Genomic DNA, 23,338 nt, shown 5'->3' with positions numbered 1-23,338 from the left:
AGCTTTGCATAGTGCAAAGAAACAGGGTGATTTTGCACAGTTAATCCTGCCACCTTCTAAGAAATAAGAATAGAACTTTTTTTTAATATTTGATTCAAACTGAACATATCTGTGCTTTCTGGCATGATTTGTCCTTTAAAATTATGAGCTGATAGAAGGAAACAAGTGGTTTTCGTGACCAAGTTGTGTGATGTGTGTTAGCAATTGCGTGTGCAACTCATGTTTAGCCACATACGTAACTATGTTCCTTTGTCCTTCCTCAGCAGTCTCCAAACGTCCACAACTACCCAGATATGGAAGCTGTACCCTTGTTACTAAACAACGTGAAGGCAGACCCCATGGAGGATTCATTATCTACAGACCATTTCCAAACACAGACTGAACCAGTGGACTTGTCAATAAATAAAGCCAGGTCGTCCCCTACAGCAGCTTCATCTTCACCTGTTTCCATGACAGCGTCAGCCTCCTCCCCTTCTTCTACTTCTACTTCTTCTAGTCGGCCAGCTTCATCACCCACAGTAATAACATCGGTATCCTCAGCGGCATCTGTACCATCAGTATTAACTCCGGGTCCTCTTGTGGCTTCTGCATCTGGTGTTGGAGGCCAGCAGTTTTTGCACATTATCCATCCAGTACCACCTTCAAGCCCCATGAACTTGCAGTCCAACAAAATGAGTCACGTGCACCGTATCCCCGTGGTAGTACAGTCGGTACCTGTTGTCTATACAGCTGTGAGATCACCTGGGAATATGAACAACACTATAGTAGTACCACTGTTGGAGGATGGGAGAAGCCACGTCAAAGGTAAGGTGGAACGAGTTTTGTGCATCTGTGGCATCTCTAAAACTTCTCTTGTATGAGGAAAATGTGGAGTCATTATAAAGCTGGTTGTTAGTTTAGTTTCCAAACTTACTGTGTTGTTTGCTGAAAAGACATATAACGTACACTATCAGGAGGAACCTTTAAAAGTCTTATCCCAGATGCTCTTTAAAATAAATAAATATTTTTACAAAGATTGAGGTCATCAGTGGTGTTAGATGTTTGGACATCTCATGGCAAGCTTTGTCCTGAGAGGAATAAATCCTCCCCAGAAGCTGAAGAAATATGACAACAGAATAGTGACAATATATGAAACATCATAGATGAACATGGAAGACTCATCAGGTGATACAGATTTGGCAAGGGAAGGAATGTCAGAGGGATTGTTTCCATGCAAAGAGAAAGCACTTGTTGGGCTGTAGGAACATGAGAAGAACAGGCTTTTGGACCAAAGAGCACTAGCACCTCTCTACTAGAGAGGTAGGTTTTATTAAGCCCAAGGAGTGGCAGTGCGATGTTTTGAATTAGGTTTCTTCTTCCAGATTAAACAGCAGAAGGGAAGGAAACCACACAGAGTGTATATGTTGGGAATGAGTTTTGCAGACACAGGACCTGAGAGGCCCATGGAGGTGTGAAGGGAGGAAGAAAGCACATGCCAGAAGGGCAGATGCGCTCTTGGAGAGGTGTCCAAAGAACACAGAAAGGGTAGCTGGAGAGCAAGAAAAAATGAGAACACAACAGTTACTGAGGGAGCAAAAACTTGTTGGAGATGGTGACATGATGGGTGGAGGAAGAAAAGAGAAAACAGATGTGCCCAGATACTTTGAAAAGCATAGCTTTATAAAGAAAGCATTAGTGATAGAGATGGGAACATGAGGAAAGGAATGAGAGAGATTCATTTCAAGGTTCACTGCATGTGAGTGAATAAAATATGGCTAATTCTCTCCTGAAATGAGATATTGCTTGAGGCGGAAAGGGAGGGTACTGATAGATAACCTTACTTTAGGCCTATTGAGACTACAGGGCATTTAGTAATAACCATTCTATGATTCTGTGTTATAACATCTCTTGTGTACCTAATTGCACAATGAACAGGTCTCTCGACTAGGAGACCTTTTTTCTTCAACTCTCACATCTGGTTTTTGATATACTGGTGACTGTGTATCATTGTATAGGACTACAGTGATGGTTCATTCTGATGTTTAGTAGCATCCTGTTGTCCATAAATCTTTGGTTGTCCTCCTGTTTCCTCAGTACTTGAGTGTGGATTGTGCCTTCTCAACAGGCTTGGACATAGGAAGCAAGCTCACAGTTGATCTGGGTTTTGTTTTAAACCTCTAAATGACAGTTTAAGAAGTTTTATTGTGCTTCATACAGTGACATAATTTTAGGACTTTGTGCCATGATGTCAGGAAATGATGAATCAAAGTAGAACTTTTCACCATGTTGTCTGGGGAAAAAAAGAAAAAGTGAAATTTTAGTTTATATTTTGGTTTTGGAGCTTTGAGCTGCACCTGACCTTGAGCTCATCCAGAATTTTTCCCATTTGTTTTCTTTTCAAAGGTGCTAGTTGGCTCTGGTAGTAGTCTCCTCTATAGTAAGCACCTCCTGATCTTGTAAAACTGGAACTGTGCTACCCCAGTTTCATTAACAAAATTCCAGAATTTAACATGCCATAGGGATTTTGGCCCACGAGCTCTGGGCCTCCAGAGCCACCCTGACAATATCGCCTTTGTGCTGTTATTGGCAGAAATCATTAACCAGTCTTCCAGCACCTATTAATGTACAGCTAAAGAAAAAAAAAGGATTAAGCATTCTTTAATTTTTCTTTTTTCTCATCGGTTGTACTCATTTTGCTATCACTAATTCTTGTAATATAAACATTCAGGTTAATTTGAATAAATATGATAGAAGAATAGTGGCAACATGCACTCTAGGTAGTTATTTTTTGTCAGCTTTTGCTGGAATGTGTTTTTCTTTCTTTAACGTAAAACAATATAAATAATCAAATGCAATGTTGTTGCATAAATTAACTGATTAAATATATTTCTCATGGGCGTAGACAGATTTCCCTTCAGAGGTCATCTTTCATGCTGAAAACAAGCATGTATGCACATGCTACAGGACATTGCTGTCAGATTGAATTGGTTGCTAATCCTCTACCAGCTGAAGGAGAAATGCAGGTTTGAAATTGTGTAGAGTCGTAACCTTCAACTTTTACATGAATATTGATCATTTCCAGAAACAAAAAAAAATACGCACACTGAAGTAAAATTGATCCATGGGTAGCATCAGCACCATATAGAATCATAGAATGGTTTGTGTTGGAAGGGTCCTTAAAGATCATCCAGTTCCAACCCCACTGCCATGGGCAGGGACACCTCCCACTAGACCAGGTTGCTCAAAGCCTCATCCAGCCTGGCCTTGAACACCTCCAGGGATGGGGCATCCACAGCTTCTCTGGGCAACCTGTTCCAGTGCCTCACCACCCTCACAGGAAAAGCCTTCCTTCTAATATCCAATCTAAATCTACCCTCTTTGAGCTTAAAGTCGTTACACCTCATCTTATTGCTACACTCTCTAATAAAGAGTGCCTCCTCATCTCTCTTGTAGGCCCCCTTCAGGAAGGCTGCTCTAAGGTCTCCCCAGAGCCTTCTCTTCTCCAGGTTGAACAACCCCAACTTTCTCAGCCTGTCCTCACAGGGGAGGTGTTCCAGCCCTCTGACCATCTTTGTGGCCCTCTTCTGGACTCACTCCAACAGGTCCAGGTCCATCCTCTGCTGAGGACTCCAGAGCAGGACGCAGTACTCCCAGTGGGGTCTCACAGGAGCAGAGGGGCAGAATCACCTCCCTCGAGTGCTCACACTTCTTTTGATTCAGCCCAGGACATGGTTGGCTTTCTGGGCTTTAAGTGCACATTGCCAGCTCATTTGTTGCATATTCTGTGTTCCTTGCTGCTTTGGGGCTAAATCAGAGACCATGTTGATGATCCAAGAGTGTGACTGGGAAGCACTTAAAGTTATGTTTTGCATTGGGCTGTATCTTAAGTCCTTTTCACTCAAATGAGAGTTAGGCACTTTCCTGAATAGAAATACCTTCAGTGCTAAAATTAACAAAAGTTACATCAGACTTAAATTCAGACCTTTCTTGTTTTTCTAGATAAGGGTACTTAAGGGAAAAAAAGCGAGAAACAAGATATAGAGAAAGTTTTTTTTCCCTTACTGTTACCAGTTTTATTTTCCTCATACTGAATTTTCCTCTTTCTTCTAGGTAGGAAAGGAAGACTAGAACTATTTCAATTTTTAATTTTATAGAAAAACCTTCTCAGGCCGTCACCATTCTTCCAATCCTACCTCCAGGTGTTTTGCTTGCGTAGCTTTCTGCTTCCTCTGATGCTTCCCAGGAACCGTACAGTCCACTTTCTTCTCTCGTAGACAAAACTGTCCTCCCAGCGGCTGCTTTTCTAGGCAGTTCAAGCAAATACTTCTTTCTTCATAATCTGTTTGAATTCTCTCTTCCCTCTAGCACAAGAAATCACTACCTCCTCCTCTGTTTCCCTGTCTTTTTCTATTTTTGCGTTTATTCTAGTCCTTCCTACCTTGCTCACAGTTCTTTGAGTGCCTGTTTCAGTAGCTCTGCTTCATCTCTGCCTCCTTATCTGTTAATAGATCTAACCTGCACTGTCGTCTCCTCCTTTGCCACTGCGCACCCTTCTCCATGGCGTCGTTCATCCTGGCATTCTCCGTTGCACCTTCCTTCAGGAGAGTTGCAGATCTCCTTTTCTGCCTCCCAATGTGCTGCTCATTTCTGCTCTCCGTCCTGTATCCTGTCTTCTATTTTTTTACTTTCAAGGTTTCCTGTTAAAACAAACCCTTTCTGCAGCATTAAAAACCAGATGGGTTTGCAGAGAATTAGCCCTTGTGTAGTTGAGCTGCCAGCAGCATCCTGTCAGGTCCTGTGCCACCTGCTGCACCCCAAGGGGGGCAATGGGTGCTGGGGGTATCATGCTACAAAAACACCCTTCTGTCAGATTAATGCTTTTTGCAGGATAAAAACCTCTCAGCTCACCTAGTGTAAATCAAAATCAGGATTGAAGCATTTTTAGGAGTTTATTAAAGTGTAGTTAGAAGGTAATTGGTGGTCAGTATGTTCAGTATCGTTAATACAACCCTAGCGATTTGCAAAATCTTGCTCAATTCCTACACATGCACACACAGCGTTACATGCAGACTTCCCTGCCGACTGTGGAGCTTCCCCTCCTGACATCCTCCTGATGCTCCCACTAGGGAGGAGGCACCCCTGGGAGACCCCCAAAGTGAGCATCTCTGTGTGGTGGCACTGTACCACCAGCCCAGCTGTGCAAGTTGCCTGCTGCAACCTAATCCTCGCATTATTTTATATGTGCAAAGCATAATAATATGTTAGGGCTGTCGAGGCCCAGGGGGGATGTGAGCCAGGCATGAATGCGTCCCTGTGGGCGCCAGGGGTCCAGGCTGCACCCCTCTGCGACCCCCTGCAATGTTGTCTTGTCACCCAAAGCCTTAAAAAGCTCTTAGAGATTTTTTTTTTTTTCTTCATAGAGTAGGTGGTGACCACTAGACATTATTATATATTGAAGTATTCTGGAGCATTAAAATCACATGAAAAACTCTTTCCTTGGCTTTTTTTTCTCCCTGTTCAGCAATAGTGAGGATTGCTAAAAGATGTAATTAGAGGCACAACAGGTAGCAGAACCTATAGGCAAGGTTGCCTGATGGTTTCCATTAAAACCCTCTCTTCAGTTGCTCAAAGTCTGTCTATAAATTTACCATTTAGGCTAACATTTTCCATGCTGCATGTCTGCCTCAGGCTATTCCTTTTTCTTTTTTTCTTTATTTTTGAGGAAGGTTTCAAGAAAAAACTATCCCACTCTTCCTGAGACTGAGCACAGAGAAAAAAAAAGTAGCATTTTCCATGTTGAAAAATTTATTCCAGCTTTTTTTGGTGAAAAACTCTAGAACCTCTGGTTTTGTGCCATGAACCTCAAGTTTGGTTTGGACCATTGTCCTTTTTTTTTTTGTCTTTATAAGCACTTGTGAAAACCAAGCCAAGTTTGGAGATCTGAAAGAAATATAAGTCCCTTTAAAGGGTAAAGCAAAAAAAAAAAACTCTTAAAAAAAAAAAAAAAAAAAGTGACTGGGAAAAGGCAAGGAGAAGGCTGGAAGGGGCAGGCAGTGGATAGAGGGGCAGGATGGAAGTGAGGTGGGAGATGGCTGCAGATGTGTGACCATGTTCAGGAGGAAAAGTGGGAAAGGGTTGGAAACAGGAAGGAGGAAGAAGCAATACGAAGGTAGAAAAGAGATCTGGGCAGGGTGAAGGGGTTCAAGGAGATGCTCAGACAGACAGGAGTGAAAGGGCCCACCATGGTAGCAACGTGTTCCCCTACAAACTCTGGTCCCATTGTCCTGAGTCTTTCCACTACTTTGCTTTTGGAAGATATCAATGAATACTACTGGCAGATCATGTCCCTCTAGCAGCAGATTTTGCCAAAGATAATATCCTTAAAAATTGTTTTCTGTAGTTCAGAAGGGTAGCTCTGTTCATCGACGGGCCTTTTAGAATCTCCCTCCTGATGATGGTACACGAAGGACCTGTGCAACTTTGCTATTTCTGTTTTTTTGGTTTGGGGTTCTCACTCTTACAGGCTTTAAAGTTTTCAAAAGATAACCAGTTGCAAAATCCAGTGTTCAGAACATTATAAATTTAAATGTGCCAACTGAACTTCATCTGCTTCCTGTGTACGTAAACATCCATAAGGGCAATGTCATGGACTGCTTTTATGTTACTGTGTCTGTGTACTGACTTAGCAGAAATAGACGGGTTGTGTCTTCCCACAGTTTATACATGCCACGCTCCTCGCTGTGGATGCATTAATAAGTAGTAAATGCAGTACCTTTTACTACAGATTTTTCTATGATTTAACACAGGTAATACCACTAGATTACGTTATCCACTGCCATTGTTTTGTTTTTTTTCAAGTACAGCCTGTTATTTCTACCTACTGTAAAGTTTATTCCACAAAAGTAAACACTTTTTGTAGTACAAAGTTAGAAATTTAAGAACCATTCTGTATGTTTAAAGGTCAGATTATATGGTCTGTTTGTATAAATTATGCTATGTAAGAGACTCTTAATTAAAACCAGTAGTATGCCCTTTTTATTTCATGTGAAGCGATTATCCTTTCTACATTTTAGTAGAGAGGGTTATTCTGGATTTGAGTTGTATTGAGGCAGGGAGTTTCTACTTTAGCTGTAATTTTTTTGTTGTTAGGCACAAAAATCTTTCGCGGCTGTATGTATTCCAAGCTGTCCACCTCCACCTTCCTGCCCCCTAAAATGCTGAATCTCTCCCCCTGTTTGCTTAATTCAGCGGGAAGAAATATTAGTGGTTCTTGGAAATGAGAAACAGGTTGGCAATGGCTAGCCTGGAAGAGAAGCAGGCAGAGGAAAGGCTTACCTTGCTGGAGATGGTGCATGTATTTAAGAACTAGAGTAAATAGTAATTCTTGCCAGGATGGAGAGTTAAAACACAGGTTACAAGATATGCTGTGGTATTTGAAATTGAGAAGGAGGTTGCTTGAAGACAAAGTAGCTTGGGTTTTAACTATGGGGAGTCCCATAAACATTCTTCTACTTAAATGTCCAGAAAAGTCATATTTCTGGTGACTCTCTAGTGACATGCTTAGGTTTTTCCACTGTAGAAGCACATGCTCTTCTAAGATTAGTCAACAGTGGATTTAACATCTTGTATGTTTTTAACTTGGAGCAAGTTTGGGGAAGGGAATGATGTACATGTGTATTCCAACTTCTATTTGTGAAGCCCAGTGTAAGCAGGATGAGGAAGTCCATTTTGACATATCCTGAGTCCCTGCACCTTTTGGAAGCTGTTAATTCCTTGTCTTCCATGCTAAGAATGGCGCTGGTCCTTCAGCTCTGTACTGTCATCAGGGCTGAGCTTTGATCTAGTTGCTTTTAGCCCACAAATTTGGATACAGCGGAAACACATGCATAAAACTTCTCATTATTTTATCTCTTTTTAAGGTTTAATTTTGCCTTGGACTAACCTGCTGGAAACTTTCCGGCATCTAAAATATCTCTGGACTGTTGAAGTGTGTAAGTTGCAATCTGCTACCGTTTTGTAGTGGCTTTGCAAATTTTATTCAATATTGAATATATTCTGTCTATTTTGTTTTCCCTGTTTCCTTTTGGTGGTAAGAGTATTTGTATGTTGGATGCTCAGTGAGATATGAATCTCAGTAGTCTCAGTAGTTTGGCTTTTGTGTAGATGAGGTCTCGTGGCATTCAAATAGCTTAGAAAGATAAAAGTCCCTTGCTTGAAAAAAAATGATGTTGTGTGTTTATATATACAGCCCAATGACAGAGGTGCATATATTACATCCATGCAATCACTCTCACCTCTGTATTTCTCCACACAGCTATTCTTTTACAGGTTTATGGGAAATTGGAGATAAGTCTTTACTATATCATTTGTCTGGTGAAATAATTTTAAATATTGCCCTTGATTGGATCATAGCAATTAATATTCTCTGGTAGATTAGTTACACTGTGCATTCAGTGCCAATTCCTATTCTCTGTGAACCATAGCTATGCTAGGTGCAGTTAACTGCTCTAACCATATAGCCCCATAAAATCTCAATAAAATCTGAAAACTGTGGAGTATGGATAATCTTGCTATAAATTGTAATAAAAATTACCCCTGTAGACTCTATATTCTAACCATTAAGTTCGTGGATGCTGCTGCTTTGTACATAAAGTTTTATGAAATAAATCGACCAATTCTGCTACCCCTACCAGACACCAGGCTGTTTTGATTGAAAATCTGATAGGTGTGCTCAGAGCTTTTTCCAACGCATAAAGCACTTATAATGAATTTTAAATAGGAAGAAAAATGCCATATATGTGCTTCATATAGTATGGACCAGCTTAGGAGGAGAAAATGATGAATGCCATCGTACCCACAATGAGTGCATTTTTTGGGTCCATAAAGCCAGGATTTGGGTTCCTAAAACATGTTAGGTAAACCTGAGTGTAACAGTCTCTGAGACCTTCATTTCAAATAGCTCGTGTACGTCTGCATCAGGAAGTGTTGCTTCCACTGTTCAAAATGCATAGCAGCGTCTGTGATGTTTTTCTTTGGCATTGTCCTGCTGGGGGACTTGGTGTTGACCTCCTGCTAACACTCTGTAAACCTGCCAAGCAGGGAGATGTTCAGTTGTGTCAGACATCAAGCGCAGGGCTGGGCTTGCACAGTTGTAAAACCTATTTTCCAAGAGTAGCTGAGAAGGATGGAGATGAGTCACTCCCTCTTCTTGGTGTTTGATCCACCCAGATGCATTTTTTTAATCAGAGGTATTTGAAACAGTGGCAGTTAAAGAAAGAGCAAAAGAAGAAGTCGCTGTTGGCCAGCAATTTTCTTCTTGCAATATTTTAGATACCGAACTGTGCCGTATGGCCAGTGTAGAGAACAAGGTTATGGTTTAAACAGTGCAATATTTGTAACTGTTGGCAGATTATCGGTTTTAATGATGTGTCCCCCTGAGGATTACTCCTCTTCCAGATTTGCTCTCTGGGGCCCTGAGACCAGAAATAATTTTCTGTAGCATTGCTGCTGGGGACCAAGATACCTCTTTGTCATTACTTGAAGAGTGGCAGGTGAGGAGAGAGTGGGAGTGAGTGAGGCCATGCAGTGCTATTGCCATTGACCCATCTTCAGGTGCCTACTGAGATCCCCCAGCCAATTTTTGTTCCTTTCCCAGAAAACCAAGGCATGACAGAGTCACATGGCAAGGGCTCCTCTCCTCCCCTTCCAAAAGAGGAGCAGGGGTCACTTCCACACCCTCGGCTCTGCAGTGGCTCCCGGGGGGACACATCGGAGCCACTTCCCCATCCAAGGCCCATGCCCCAGCACCTGGCGAAAGGATGGAGGGGGCTCACACCACTGGATTCCCTGTGCAGTCCACAGAGGTGATGGGTTCAGCGCCCTTGGCAACAGCTGTATGGGAGGGTTGGAGTGGTTGTATTTGCCGTGCAGGTACCTGAAGACAGGAGGTGAGAGGCTCTTCCCTCCTCTCCCAGTGTCTTCCCTCCTCTCCCAGTGTCACCCAGCTCCTGATGTCCAGGGCTCTGCAAGAGGATGGGGGCTGATGGAAACATACAATTAGGTGCCATTGGGTTGTGGGGTCATTGCAAGTAGCAGGTTATTATTATTAGGTTCAAACTACTTCTTTTGCAGTGTTTCTGACACTGACAGATAATAGCATATTGTGCTAAAGCATGAGTAGCATGTAATTTTCTTAACCGTATTTTCCAGTACCATCCTTCTGGGAGTTTGGCAGCAAATGTCACTTGGTCATTTGAGTCCTTCGTGCTCTGCAGACACATGCGTGTGTAACAGCAGTGCTAGTGAGATTCTTTTAAATGTTAATTTTGCAACATGGGTTGGTATTTGGTTTTCTATTCCTAATGGAGGTTAGTGCAAGGCAACCATTGCTTACACCTTGAGATAATCTTCTTTTAACTGCTGCATGCTAGCATGCACTGGCAGCAACTGGAGAGGAGTGTCTAGGAAAGGCATTTGGCAACAGCAAACAGGGCTCTTTCTGGCTTATTCGAGATACCTCACATTTCTGCACAATTTAAACTTCTGTTGCAATAAAAACCCGTGGGCTGTGTTTGAGAGAGCAAAGACATCACCCAGAATTAGCAAGGGCAGAGGGGCCTCCCCACCATCCAGGCTGATCCCTCACCTTGCACAGGCCTTGGTGTTGCTGTCCCTGCTGCAGGCCTGAGTAACCCTGCCTGTGGCTGCCAAGTCCAGTGGGTGGATGACAGAGCCGCTTGGAAATCCCGTCATGAGCAATCATTTTGGTTAGTGGGTTGAATATTAGGCACCCTTCAGAGAAATCAGGGTGGGGAGTTTAATATGTGAAACGAAGCTGGAAATGCTTTCAAAAAGCAGAAAGAGATTTTTAATTATTTTAAGAGAACAACTAAGTATACTTCAGTATTGGTTATGTTGTGGTGTATCAGCAGGCCTACATGTGTGTATGTTACAAAGTTATTAGCAGAGAAGTTAATGCAGAAAACTGAGGTTTAAAGATAAAATGAGCCAGAGGCTTCAGTATTTCAGGATGCTGAAATTTTCTCTCCCTGTTTTCACACCACCATAATGAGTCATTTCAGCATTAGTTAATACTACATGGCTTAGCTACAAAGAGAGGCAGAACTCCTTACGGTTACTTCGTTTTCTGCTGCTCTTGAATATTTCATTCATCTTTAAGTCAAAGGGCTCAGATTTGCTTTTAAATCAAAGAGAGTGTGTAGACGTGAAATTACTTCTAGTGGATCTTTGTGAGCCCACTGAGGGGATGAATTTTCATCCCTTTCATTCACAAGAAATTTTACAGGATTAAAAAAATCAGGTTGTGGTAAGTGGTGATAGCAGGATGTTAGTGTGTGACCCTTTTCACCCCCGTGGGGGCCTGGATTCAGGCTACCTACAGACATCCAGCTGCAGGATTCTTGATGGCGCTTGGCCTTGCCTGACCGGGCCAGAGCACTTGAGCTGCATATCCCTAAATAATATCTGGGAAGAAGCAATGTGATCAGGGTGTATTTGGGTAGAGCTCGAATATGACAGACAGGGGATAGCATTTACCCTGTAACACCAGCATGTGTGTAAGAAGTGGGAGGAGGCATGCTGGGCTCTCTTCAGCCTGGAGAGATTTAAATCCACAGTCCCCCTTTGCAAGAGATGCCTCAATGCAGATGGGAGCATAGGTTTACAGAGCAGAGAAGAGAAAAATACCCTGATGGGATGGCCCCATGCTCAGGTTATTCCCCTGGGAAGATGGAGGCTGGATCTTGTCCCACTGGGTTTGTCTGCCCTTAGCAGCCAGCAGGCTGGATCCTTCCCAGAGATTTTGCTTCCATGATGCAAATGATTGTCATGTCAAAAATGATGCAGACGTGTGCCTGAAAGCATGAATTCAATCAGTGCTCATTAGAAAGTTGCTGTGCAAGTTCAGATCTGTTGCAGCATTGGAGAAGGGGCAATTTTGTCCTGAGAAACAGGATCAGGTATTGTGTGGTCCCCACAGCCAGCATAAATTTTAAAGCCAAAAAACTGTTTAGTTTGATAGAAATAGAAGCAAGCTTGTATCTGATCCAGATCAGATTTTTTCCTACTGGCAGCTGACAGTTGACAGATACAATATTAATGATGGTAGACCAAGTTTTGGAGTATTTACAAACTGGTATGTGTCTTACATGAGACCCATTTGCACATCTGACCTTAAAACAAGTGCAGAGAGCAAATTTGCTCGTACTGCCCAAAGGGAAACTCCTTTATAAGTACAGTTTGGCAAAGGGGGCATTGAGAAATGATTGTATATATGTACATGCGTCAAGAGCAATTCTCTGTACTTTCTTTAGCAAAAAGGCTCATTGTTTCTTGAAGCTAACAAGGATGGAAAGCGATGTGGCCGCTTGCAGCCTTCTGCACTTGGAAACGTACTTAACTCCCCTGGCTTGCCAGTCTTTTCAACATGGAGTGCTAACAGCTTGCTTCTGTAGCTCCTGTGCAGTCTTTCAATGACACCTTTGTCCCATGAAAGCAGTCTCTGACTTGTTTCTTTTTTTCCTTGCCTCTCCTTAGCCTCTCACACTCTGCAGAACTACTAGGTAGCTCTGTCAGACAGATCTTGCCTTTCAAGAGGAGTAGCAAGGGCAAGAAAACCAGCTCATTCTTAGGGCCTGAGCTTTAGTAATGAAATGTGTCTGCCACTGATAGGGAGAACTTGAGTCAGTGACTCAGCCGGGTCTCTTCTGGACCAGTGCTCCTAAGTTCAGGGAAAAGCTTGGTCATCAGAGCAAGGTACAAGAGCATGAAGTGAGGTTAAAATGCACTGGCATGTTTTGTGGGCTCTCCTCCACCTTACTTGCCAATTGCACTCAGTTACTCACTTGTCCTCTACCTTTTTTATCTCATTTGCTACATTATCTCATGCCAGTATCTCTTCATTCTTTCCAGTTTGATGTTTGTTAGGCAATAATTACTCTTAATTCAGTGTTTATGAACTGTGGCTGGTAGTTATAAACCTTGCTGCCAGCAGTTTGGCAATTGTTCATAGATGTCCAAAGAGAAAGTCAAAGCTGTTGACATAAGTAGGAGTCATGAACTCTGAATGTATAAAAATCCTGTACTGCAGTTTGCACACTGTGGTGAGTGGTGAGGAGGAGATATCTGTTAGGCTTTTGGCCAGCTGGTTATTCACATGGCTCATTTGGGGGAGGAGAATAGCTTTAAAGGCTGTTTTTCCCTGCAGCAGCTGCTGCCATGCTGATGAGAAAACAGGGCAGTTCACACCAGCTGGCAGCAGCAAAGTTCAGCCTCCTGGTCAGTCACTTCAGCTCCCCAGCGCCTTGGCCACCCAAGCCTGCAAGCTGGGAGGAGGTCACAAATGGAGAGGGGAACAGGAAAGGATGTATATGTGGGCTGACATTAAATATAAGGGAATAATCCCAAGATAATTTTCTAATTTAATTATCATCTTTAGTTAGGTTCACTGCAAAAATATAACAAAAAAATGTCCTTGAATTGCCCGTCTTTGAATTTGCCCACTGATGATAAGTTTCCGTTCGCCGCCTTTTGTTCTCACCATGCTCAAGTGTCCCAGCACCTCATGATGTGCTCAGACATTAGCATCTAGTGAGGCAAAAGCACAACCCATTTGGCAACTTCGTGGCTATATTAAGAGAGTAGGGTTTAGGTTTACCTTGCTGAACACAAATAAAAAGAAAGTAATTGAGAGTTCTCATCCTAGCACATTCCTCTGGTAATCTAAAAACAATACCAAATATCATAGGAGTCTCAACAGTATCTTAAGAGCTATCAGTCTGCAAATAATAATGAAACAGCGTGTCTTATAAGGAACAGAAGTATGTAAGATTTTTCATATATGTCTATGATGTCTCTTTTTGTGTAGGTGTATTCACGCTTAAGTGATCAAAATTTGCGTATAATAACTGTATTGCAGATTATGTAACAACTTTTGTGACATCAAGTTAGGCTTAGATTTAAACATTTAATTTTCTGAGCTAGCTACTTTTGCTTTAGCGCAAGTCAGATTAAGCCACAGTTAATACTAAGTGTCTCATACATTGATTTTGTTATTATTTTAATTTTATTTATGGACATTATATTTCACAAAAGCATCACATATAGCAGCATTTAAATATCGGGCAGATACAAACATATAACTACTTGTAACAAGATTCACTTAAGAAAAACTGAAAAAGTAATGAAATAATAATAATTTCATACTTAAAGTTGCTTTTAAGAAGAAACATTAGGGAACAAGACATCCTCAGAAACAGCACTTCTTTCCAAATAGTTTTCTGGGGCTAAGTCAACTGACTGGATGGTTCAGTTTCTCTTAAATCAAATACTAGATTATCCCTAATGCTTAGGTACGGATTGAATACCATCATGTGTAAGTCATGATTTTAGGAAGCACAGTCAGAATGGTGCTCATTCTACCTAAAACAATTAAATGTTTAGAACAATTTCTAAGTTGCTGTATATTTGTCTCATGCAGGTCATTGTTCATTGTCAACAGTCTGTGCTTTGACAAGCAGAAGGTTTTTTCTTTCCCATACATGAAGAAATAACAAGCAGTACAAATGTAGCCAGTATTACTGAGGCACCTAAACTGTGCTAGAAGAAAGCTAATAGAAGTCGTCCTGTGCATCTGTAAATGCATTGTGCTTCCAGAAGGGGTTGTTGCATCAGCTTACTGAACGTATTTAATAGTATTTTCTTTATGAAGTTCTTTAACATTAAAAAATGCATCTGAAGGGTTATGATCACTCACTGTTCTTTTACTCAGAGGTGGTTCACTGCCAGGACATAAATTAAAATTTAAGACCAACTTTCCCTTGAGTCGTCGCTCATTTGGGGAGTGCTTTCTTTTTGAGAGCCCAGCTATCCATCAGTGTTACTTTTATGGCACACAGCTCCTGGAGTATCTATAGTCCTCCCATTTTTCAGTGTAACTCAGTTCCTTTTCTAGAGTCAGCGAACACAGTAACATAAGAAACATGGCACAATGAGAAATTTAGGTGTGACTTTTGGAGCTGCTGTCTAGCCATAGGCCTGCTGAATGGTTCACGATCTCTAAAGGCAGCTTGTGATACTTGTTGTCCAGGGCTGTGGTTAGCCAGAGCTGAGTAGGAATGACAACTGCCTTTCCTGAAAAGCAGGTCACAAGACCCAGACAGTGTCCTTTCTCTCTGACACTGTGTTAGAGAAGAGCACAAGGTAACAAACTGCAACATTTAACTCTTTAAATAAATAGTCTTGGAATACCTTATTTCACCTGGACAAACAAAGTAAACACATTTTTAAACAAATCTCTTTGCCTGTCTTTCCGTTTCCTACTCCTCCCTTGCAGGGTCAGGCATCTTTCCAATTTTACTGTCTACTCCAGCTGCTTTTGGTGTCTCTCAGCACTTACTAATCCTTCGTGGTATTTAATCAGTGAGGAGGAATGTCTGCTTCTTTACATCACCTCTGAAGTTTGTCTCTGTGTCTGTCCCCTGACACAAGCACCCCCCCAGTTCCTCTCGGTACTATCCCGGGTTATACTTGTGCCCCATAGTCCCCCTTACACCTGTCTCTTGGTTTCCTCCCCTGGCCATATCTGAGTTGTGCTTACTTCTCTTTGGAGGGCAGCAGCCAGGATAAGAGGGAAGGCAGGTAGCCTACCATTCTGCACTCCTTTCCTTTCCTGTCTCTTTTTGGCACAAAACATATAAATCTGATGAGTTGATCTTGGCTGTCTGCCAGGCACCCACCCACCCGCTCTCACACTCTCTCCTCAATGGGACAGGGGGAAAATAAGGTGGAAGAGCTCATGTCTTGAGATGGACAGGGAGATCACTCACCAATTACTGTCATAGGCAAAACAGAGTTGACTTGGGGAAAATTAATTTAATTTATTGCCCATTAAAAGTAGATGAGGATGGTAAGTACCAACCCCCTGCCCTCTTTTTCCTGGGCTCAACTTCACTCCTTCATTCAGGGGGATGGGGAATGGGAACTGTGGTCAGCCCATAACATCTTCTCTCTGCTGTTTCTTCCTCCTCATACTCTTCCTCTGCTCCATCGTGGTTTCTCCAGGTGAAGGGGAGTCTCTGCTCCACCATGGAGCAGCACGTCCTCCCCTCCTTCCCCTCTCACCTTGGTGTCTGCAGGACTGTTTTTCACACTTTTTTCAGAGGCTGACATTGGTGGTGATATGAGTGAGAAATCAGTACAGCTGAGGGTTTTTTGATACGTAACTTTTAGTTGACAGGAGTGATGTAGGTCCCAACCTGGTATTTCATGATGGACAATCGAAATCAAAGATTGCTTCTGAAATTTTGCTTTAAAATTGACTCTCGAGTCTTCTGTGTTGTGCAAAGCGGACATAACCCTTTCCCTTTGCTTTCTGAAGACATCCAGAATAATTAACTTGAGGGTAAACTGACTCTTTGACAAATGTTACATGTGCAGTTTAATTTCAGGTCTGCCAAAAGTGTTCATGTAGCCCGTGTGCATTGGCATGCCTGCACACCGCTGGAAGTGCTTGCGCCTAGCTGTAGCACCACTAGACGCCTTTGCGAATCCATCACCTGATTCGGGAAGCACATCACAAGCAGTTCCATCCGGCTCGAGCAAGCAGATGTGTTATGCACCCTGATGTTGTTCTGGGATGAGATTAATTTCAGCACGCTCATATTAATCCATTATATGTCTCTTTCCAGCACAAATGGACCCCCGAGGCCTATCTCCCAGACAAATTAAAAGTGACAGTGATGATGACGACCTGCCAAATGTGACCTTAGATAGCGTTAATGAAACTGGATCTACAGCGCTCTCCATAGCCAGAGCAGTACAAGAGTAAGTATCACATTCCCAGAGCAAGATGAGTGTTGGTGAGGTGCTCCTGGGCTGATGGAGGCACCGGCCCTCAGCGGCACCACAGGGGTGTCTCCCCAGCTGCGGGCCGGCATACCTGCCGGCATCTCTTCTATGTAGCTTCATTTCTTTTAGGAAGAGATGGCTGTATCTCTCGTCTCTCTCTGATTCTCTTTTCCTTTCTTTCTCTCTGCTCTCATTATTAGGTAACGTTTCAGACTGAAATTGTTTCTTTGCATTTATTTACTTGCAAAGCTTGCAGCGTTTTTATATCCTCTCCAAAGGGAGACCATGTTAGGCTTTCACTCAGAAAACGTGGAATTTTTCTCTTGACTGAAAGCAACATCAAGAAGTTTCTTCTAGTTGCTGTCAGATAGGAACTACCTACATTCCTCCTGAAGGACAGTGTCATTGAAAGGAAATTAGCCAGAGGCTTTGACCAGTTTTTCCATTGCTCTTGCTTTTCTGTGTACTTTTAGTCTCTGAACGGGGAAATAATTTCTTAATTTCATGTCTGTATTGCCTGTTTAAAAAAAAAAAGTTTATCATGAATGTCAGCAATTCCGTAGATGCATGAGCTTGCTCAGTCACTGTAGCAGCTGGAAGGGAACCAACTGTGAGGTAAATAAGTATTAATATCCCCATTTTATAGGTGAGGAAAATGAGGTTATGCGTAAAGGTCACCCTTGTAGGTCTGATGATGAGCTGGAAATAGAACTAGAGCCTCTGGACAACAAAGCCTGTGCTAGATCCACAAAATGCATTACTTTATCTGAGAGGTTCAAAATATGGGCATTCTGGACATTGTTAAATAGGAAGGGATATCATAAAAGCCATTAGGCATTGTTATTATATATTTTTTTGTAGATGCATTTTAAATGTCTTTAACACAAAATCTGAATGTACTTAATATTTTGCTTTGTTTTCCTGGGCATCAGTAGCCAAAAGCACTGACATTTCCAAAGCGATCTTCTGTTTGCTGAGAGGAAACTCAACTGTGTTTGAGGGGGAAGTACTTTTTTTTGTGTTTTCACCAAGCATCTACTAGTTCCTCTTCTATTCAAGTGCAGTAACTGTGATCTTCAAATGTGTATTCCCCTTAAGCAGAGATGGAGATCTCTACCGGCAAGGCAAGGGCTTGGCTCTCACTGTAATTAGCATGCTCCCATTCTGACAGTGATAAAGGAAGGAGAGGTTCCTTCAGCAGTGACACTGTTGCTTGCTTGACGTGCCTCACACATGTTTTGAGTTCGCTAGTTACAACAGCAGGCCCTGAAGTGCTAAGTATTTTTTTCTCAGTTTATGGCACACAATAAGCCAGAAAAATAAAACAACCTGTCATGATTTTGCACTAAATAGTTCCATCTAGTTTATGAAAAGAGGAAGCATGAGGTGCTAGCAAATACTTCTACTATATGACTGACAGGCAGTTACTGTTCTCTTTGATTGATATTGCTTGAACACTTAGAAGATTGGTTAAACCATGAAAAGCTTTTTTGCTTTTTGACAATGCATTCCACAGTTCATGAAGGTAAATGTGTTGAATATTATTTGTCTGGCTCTGGAGCTTAAGAATTAAATTAAGAAATTTAATAATATGACATCAACTCATCCTTGTTACAGGTTTATTTAAACAGTAATCTGTTAGTTTATTTCAAAAGCCCCATTAGGAAAATCTAATTTGACTGTGATCTGCAGTTTTTCTTCTTTACTTTGTTCTCAGTCACAGACACCATACATACAGCTGCTGAGCTGAAAAGAGACATCAGTACGTTGTACTGACTCCACTCAATCCATTTCTTTCTTGGTCTATAATATAGTGCCTTACAGTTGGGCTCTCTTCTTAATTTAGGCATCTAACATGTACCTTCATATTAGATGTTTAGCAAAGCAGTCCACCGAAAATAAAAGCCCGCATTCTACATACCCTTGTTGCAGAGAGGAAAGTGCCTTTGAAGCCTTCCAAAGGGAGATCCTGTGTGCTCAGTTTCAGTGTCTAAACTTAGCAGACTGGAATTTCCTCTGAGGACGTGGAAAGGAACCTACTGTTCTGCTGAATAACTGGGCAGCATAGGGGTGTGCATAGAAAGACTGCTCCAGTAGGCAGTAAGTGTAGGTCTAAGCCAAGTGCCTAAGTGAGGTAGGCTGGACCTCAGAGTCTAGAAGACTGTCCCACAGAGTGTGTTCTTTCTTCACTGAGTTGGTAAGCTCTTTCTTGTGAATAGTTATACAGTTAAAAGTAAATAACTTATTGGAGAGAGAGAGTCTTCTCTTCTTGTGGAATACTGGCTGGGAAGTACAGAATGGCATCTCCAAAGGTACGGCAGCATCCTTTTCTTCAATACCTGATTGCTGTTGTGCAATCTTGCCTTCGTTAAACAAAACACCAAGCCTAGTTTGTAAATGCTGGTGGCAGGTGCAAGACAACAGTTGACCTTTTCCAGGCTGTTTTTCAGGCATGTTTTAAATTACCTTGCACAGGGGTTATGCACATATATGTATGTACATGTATTTCCCTATTGCCACCTATTCTCCAGGAGCAGAAAGGGATTTCAAATACCCTGTGGTGGTATTTGCTTTGGGTCAGTCCTGTGCAGCCCCTCACACAATGTGTGGGTCTGTGGGGGATTGCCTTGGTGAGGCTCCTTACTTTCCCTGTGCGCTGTCTGTGGGGTTCAGGATTCATCTTTCCTAGTTAGACATCTGCAACATAGGTATCTGCATCTGAGCTAGTTGTCTCATCTCCCTGCATACAGACTGGATTGCAGTTGGCATGTCCGGGCGGTAATTCTTTTGACCTATTCTAGCTGTCTGATTTAGGGAGAGAGAGTGAGTCAAGCCCATGTTCCTCTCCATTGACTGCAGGCAGTGCAGACAGCTGCCTGGGACACATGTGTCAGCACTGCAGATCTCAGGTGTGAGGGGAGGGTACGGCAATCTGCGGCGCCTGACTGGGGAGTCAGCGTGCCAGAAGCTGGGAGTGACAGGACGATACTGAATGCTCCAGCATCTTCCCTTGGATCTAAATCTGCCAGGTGGGGTTCACCCTGCCAAGGTTTTAACCACGAGCTGAAGGAAATCAACTGGTCAGTGTTCAGGGAGGAACTGCTGTTTTAGTACAGACTTTTTTAACTTGTTGTCTTGGAAATTACCCTTATGTGGCTGGGTCCCAGGACAGTTTGGAATGCCTATAAGAAAGCTTTGCTTTTCATGTCCTCTAAAACTGGAAGACATCCACCTGTGTTGCTCCTTCGTTTCAGGTCCTCTATAGTCTTACAAGAAAAAAATTCTTACCAGTAAAAATTGTGACAGTCAGACATTAAGAGCCACATGTTTGGCATTAGTCCTTAATTACTCAAACAGAAAGTAATTTGCTTGCATATTTGTAAAATAACTAAGTATGACTATTTTTTCTCAGGGAAATTGCCTTCTTGCTGATAGCTTTGTATTGGCTGAGCTTCCAGACTTCTCAATAGTTCTTTTGGAATGACTTCATAGTACTTCCTCAGTTCAGCAAACCAAATCAATTATGTAAAGTTATAGATAAACAAAGTCATTATTTCAAGCAGGGTACTTTGGTGAATTTTTTTTATGTGACAGTGCTGCTTTATGGCAGTCGCTATGCCTTACTATAATATGGACTAAGAATAATTTATTAATCTCAGATAATATGCTCTGGCTGATAATAAATATTGCAGCAATATGTAGATTTCAGTGGGCTTTGCATTGTAAGCAGCATTTCATCCTCTTTGTGGCATGTTTTACAAACACATTTTGACATGTAGCTCTCTAACAAAGACCAGATTTGCCTCTATACACCTGACACCGCTGATGCTTATTAGACAGCGAGAATAGCATCATATATTCAGGGTCAAATCTCAGATACGCTCTGGAAATCTTTATGAATCCAAGGGAAGAGAAGGCATTAGTCAAGCTCTAAAAGACCAGTAGAACTTTTTAAGGGCCCCTCTCAGAGGCAGCGTCCTGTTCCCTCAGCCTGGCAGCCCTTCCATCCGTAGGCAGCTCTCATGCAGCGGGGCTCAGGAGACATCTCTGTGGCACATAGTAATGCAAACCCTGAGCAGGGCGTTCATCTTTTACTGCGCAAATGTGCATGGAAAGAATACATTATTTTACAGTATGCAGCTCTCTCTCTCTCTGAACACACTGAACACGCACAACATAAGATCTACTTCCAGAGACTGAGCGCAGAAGCAGGAGAGGCAGAGGGTGACTTCTAGCATGAACTTTTGGTCAGTGTACCAGTGAAAATCCAAAGATCCAGAAGTTCCTCCTTTTCTCTCTAGACTTTTTTCTCCTTGGGGGTTGTAGGCAGAGGGAACCTATTTAACAAAACAATTTTTTCGTTCAAATAATGTCAAGGAGAAGATGGACTGTGAATATAAACTGATGATGCTTAAGGTGGCTTCTTAGTTTTGGGGGTAATGGAGAGACAGAAAATTCAGAGAGGAGATCCTGAATACTTGTAGTTATAGCTGCAGTTAATTCATAACAATGTGATTTGTCATCTGGATGTGACCGTGGTGACCTTTAGCGTGAACTCTTCTTTGGGCTGAGCTGGGTGCCACTGAATGCTTTTATGAAAGTGAGATTAGGGGCTTTGACCCTACCCCCTGTTCTCTTTGTCTGTGTTATGTGATTGATACATCAATGCTCATGTGATCATCTTGCTTTATTTTTCAATTCTGCTGGGTTTTATTCTATCAGTACAGTGGAAGAGAGTTTTTAATATTGCACTATTGAAAAAGAAATTCCACAGCAGACAGACGGCATAGCCACAGTACCAATGTACTCTTAAATTGGTATGTATTTTTGAAATCTGAATATTTTTCCTTAGATATCTTTTTTTCTCCCTCCTCTCCTTCAACGTAAATCAACCTCTGTGGTTGACTTTTATCTCTTTTGAGGTTTATGACTGTGTTCCCATTAGACATTCATTTTCTACACTGTTTTCCTCCTTCAGCTACAATCATTACTACCATTGTGATATTCATTATAGGGAACTTTCACCTCAGTTTTTTCTTCTAGGTACAGACAAAATACTTTGTCCTGAGTCTCCAAGAAACATAAACTAGGGTGTTTTGGCAGTACTTGTGTGAACTTTGCTTCTCTCTCCTCTGGTACATCTGCCTTGTGTGAACAAATGCTCATTTTACAACTGGCACACAATTGGATGGTGATTTTACAGATGGAGAAGTGACTAGTGCTGGTCCAGAATTTCTCACTGCAACATTTTTTTCACTGGAAAATGCTGATTTGTCTAAAGCAAAATTGTGGTAATGCATCAGTTTCAATTTTACTTTTCTTATGAAGATTTCCCAAGTCTAGGATGAGGTTTTCCATTGCAGTAAGGCTTTAGAGCAGAAGATTGCTGCAATGCTCCTGGGGGGAAATTGGACCCCTCCTTCAGAAGGCTGTTAGGCTGTGTGGCTTCTCCTCAGCCTCCTCAAGAGTCTCTCTACAAACTGAAGTGACTTATTAAACGTTAATAGAGGGAGAGGTGTGTATGCAGGTATGTAAATGAAAGACACTGATGAAGTGGAGCGCTGTAAGACAGGCAACCGTATGTGTTGTGGTTGATGCCCCTGCTGTGTCGTTATTTCAGGGATGTTTCTGTTCTAGTTTTGTTTCATTTTTGGTCAGCAGTCTCAGATATGTATCCTGTGGCAGAAAGAAAAGGTTTCTGCAGTGAAAAGTGTTGCTGGGTCATAAGTTGGTTGATGACCCCAGGGTGCTATTAGAATGGCAGAGGTGTGCTGTGTCTCATCTAGCTTAGGGAACCTCTGGGCAGTACTGGATTGTCCAGTCTGGGCATATCCTTGCAGCAAGGTTCATCTCTCACAATTTAATCTATCTAAGAGTTAGGCTCAAGTATTTTGGATTTCCTCAGTGGAGAGATGTGCATGCTTTTAGGTTTAATCATCTTATCAGTTGTTATCATCTACCTTTTGGAGGTGCCTGCCTTCCCCAGTGGTTATAAAGGAGCCTGCACAAACAGCTTAGGGAGAGTGAAAAAAATTAATGTTGACAAAGATCCTCCTCTATGTGATTTTCTAAGGCTATGCTAGGAGTCTGTGACTCAAGAAGAAACTGAACCAGTACATCTAAACTTTGGGCCTATGCAACTACTATAGGTGTGATTTCTCCTACCTACATGCGGTTCAGATAACTCACTAAAGAAGTACTGACTTCTTCTACAGTGTGTTTATGTGACACGTTACAAACTTTCATTTAGTAGAATCTGAATTCTCATAGTCCTCTGTTTATAAAAATGAATGTGCCTAAAGTTGTACGAAGGACTTCTACTGCAAGAGCTTGAAAGCCCTATGTACCCTTGGGAATTGCTCTTTAGGCGCTAACTATGAGACTTTGGTTTCAGTAGTGCAAATGGACCTACAATTTTCTAAAAAGTTTCCTTTTGTTGTTCTTTTTCTTTTTTAATATGCAACATTTTTTAAAGAAGTGTAATAACTTGACA

At 42.0% G+C, this 23,338-nt stretch overlaps 1 protein-coding gene across 1 annotated transcript in view; it reads left to right on the top strand.

Annotated features, from left to right (window-relative positions):
* Positions 1 to 263: 263 nt before the first annotated feature.
* KLF12 (Kruppel-like factor 12) overlaps positions 264 to 23,338 on the top strand; it is a gene marked incomplete at its 5' end in the record, with an annotated part of 87,638 nt that continues 64,563 nt past the window's right edge. Inside the window, 2 exons of the mRNA XM_010086480.1 lie at positions 264 to 804; positions 16,686 to 16,821. Coding sequence (XP_010084782.1) covers positions 264 to 804; positions 16,686 to 16,821 — 677 coding nt within the window. The remainder of the gene's footprint in view (positions 805 to 16,685; positions 16,822 to 23,338) is intronic.

Source organism: Pterocles gutturalis, unplaced genomic scaffold (assembly GCF_000699245.1).
Source record: "Pterocles gutturalis isolate BGI_N339 unplaced genomic scaffold, ASM69924v1 scaffold7061, whole genome shotgun sequence".
Lineage (NCBI taxonomy): Eukaryota > Metazoa > Chordata > Aves > Pterocliformes > Pteroclidae > Pterocles > Pterocles gutturalis.
The sequence above is the reverse complement of the archived record's forward strand: the minus strand, read 5'-3'. Positions and strand labels throughout refer to the sequence as shown.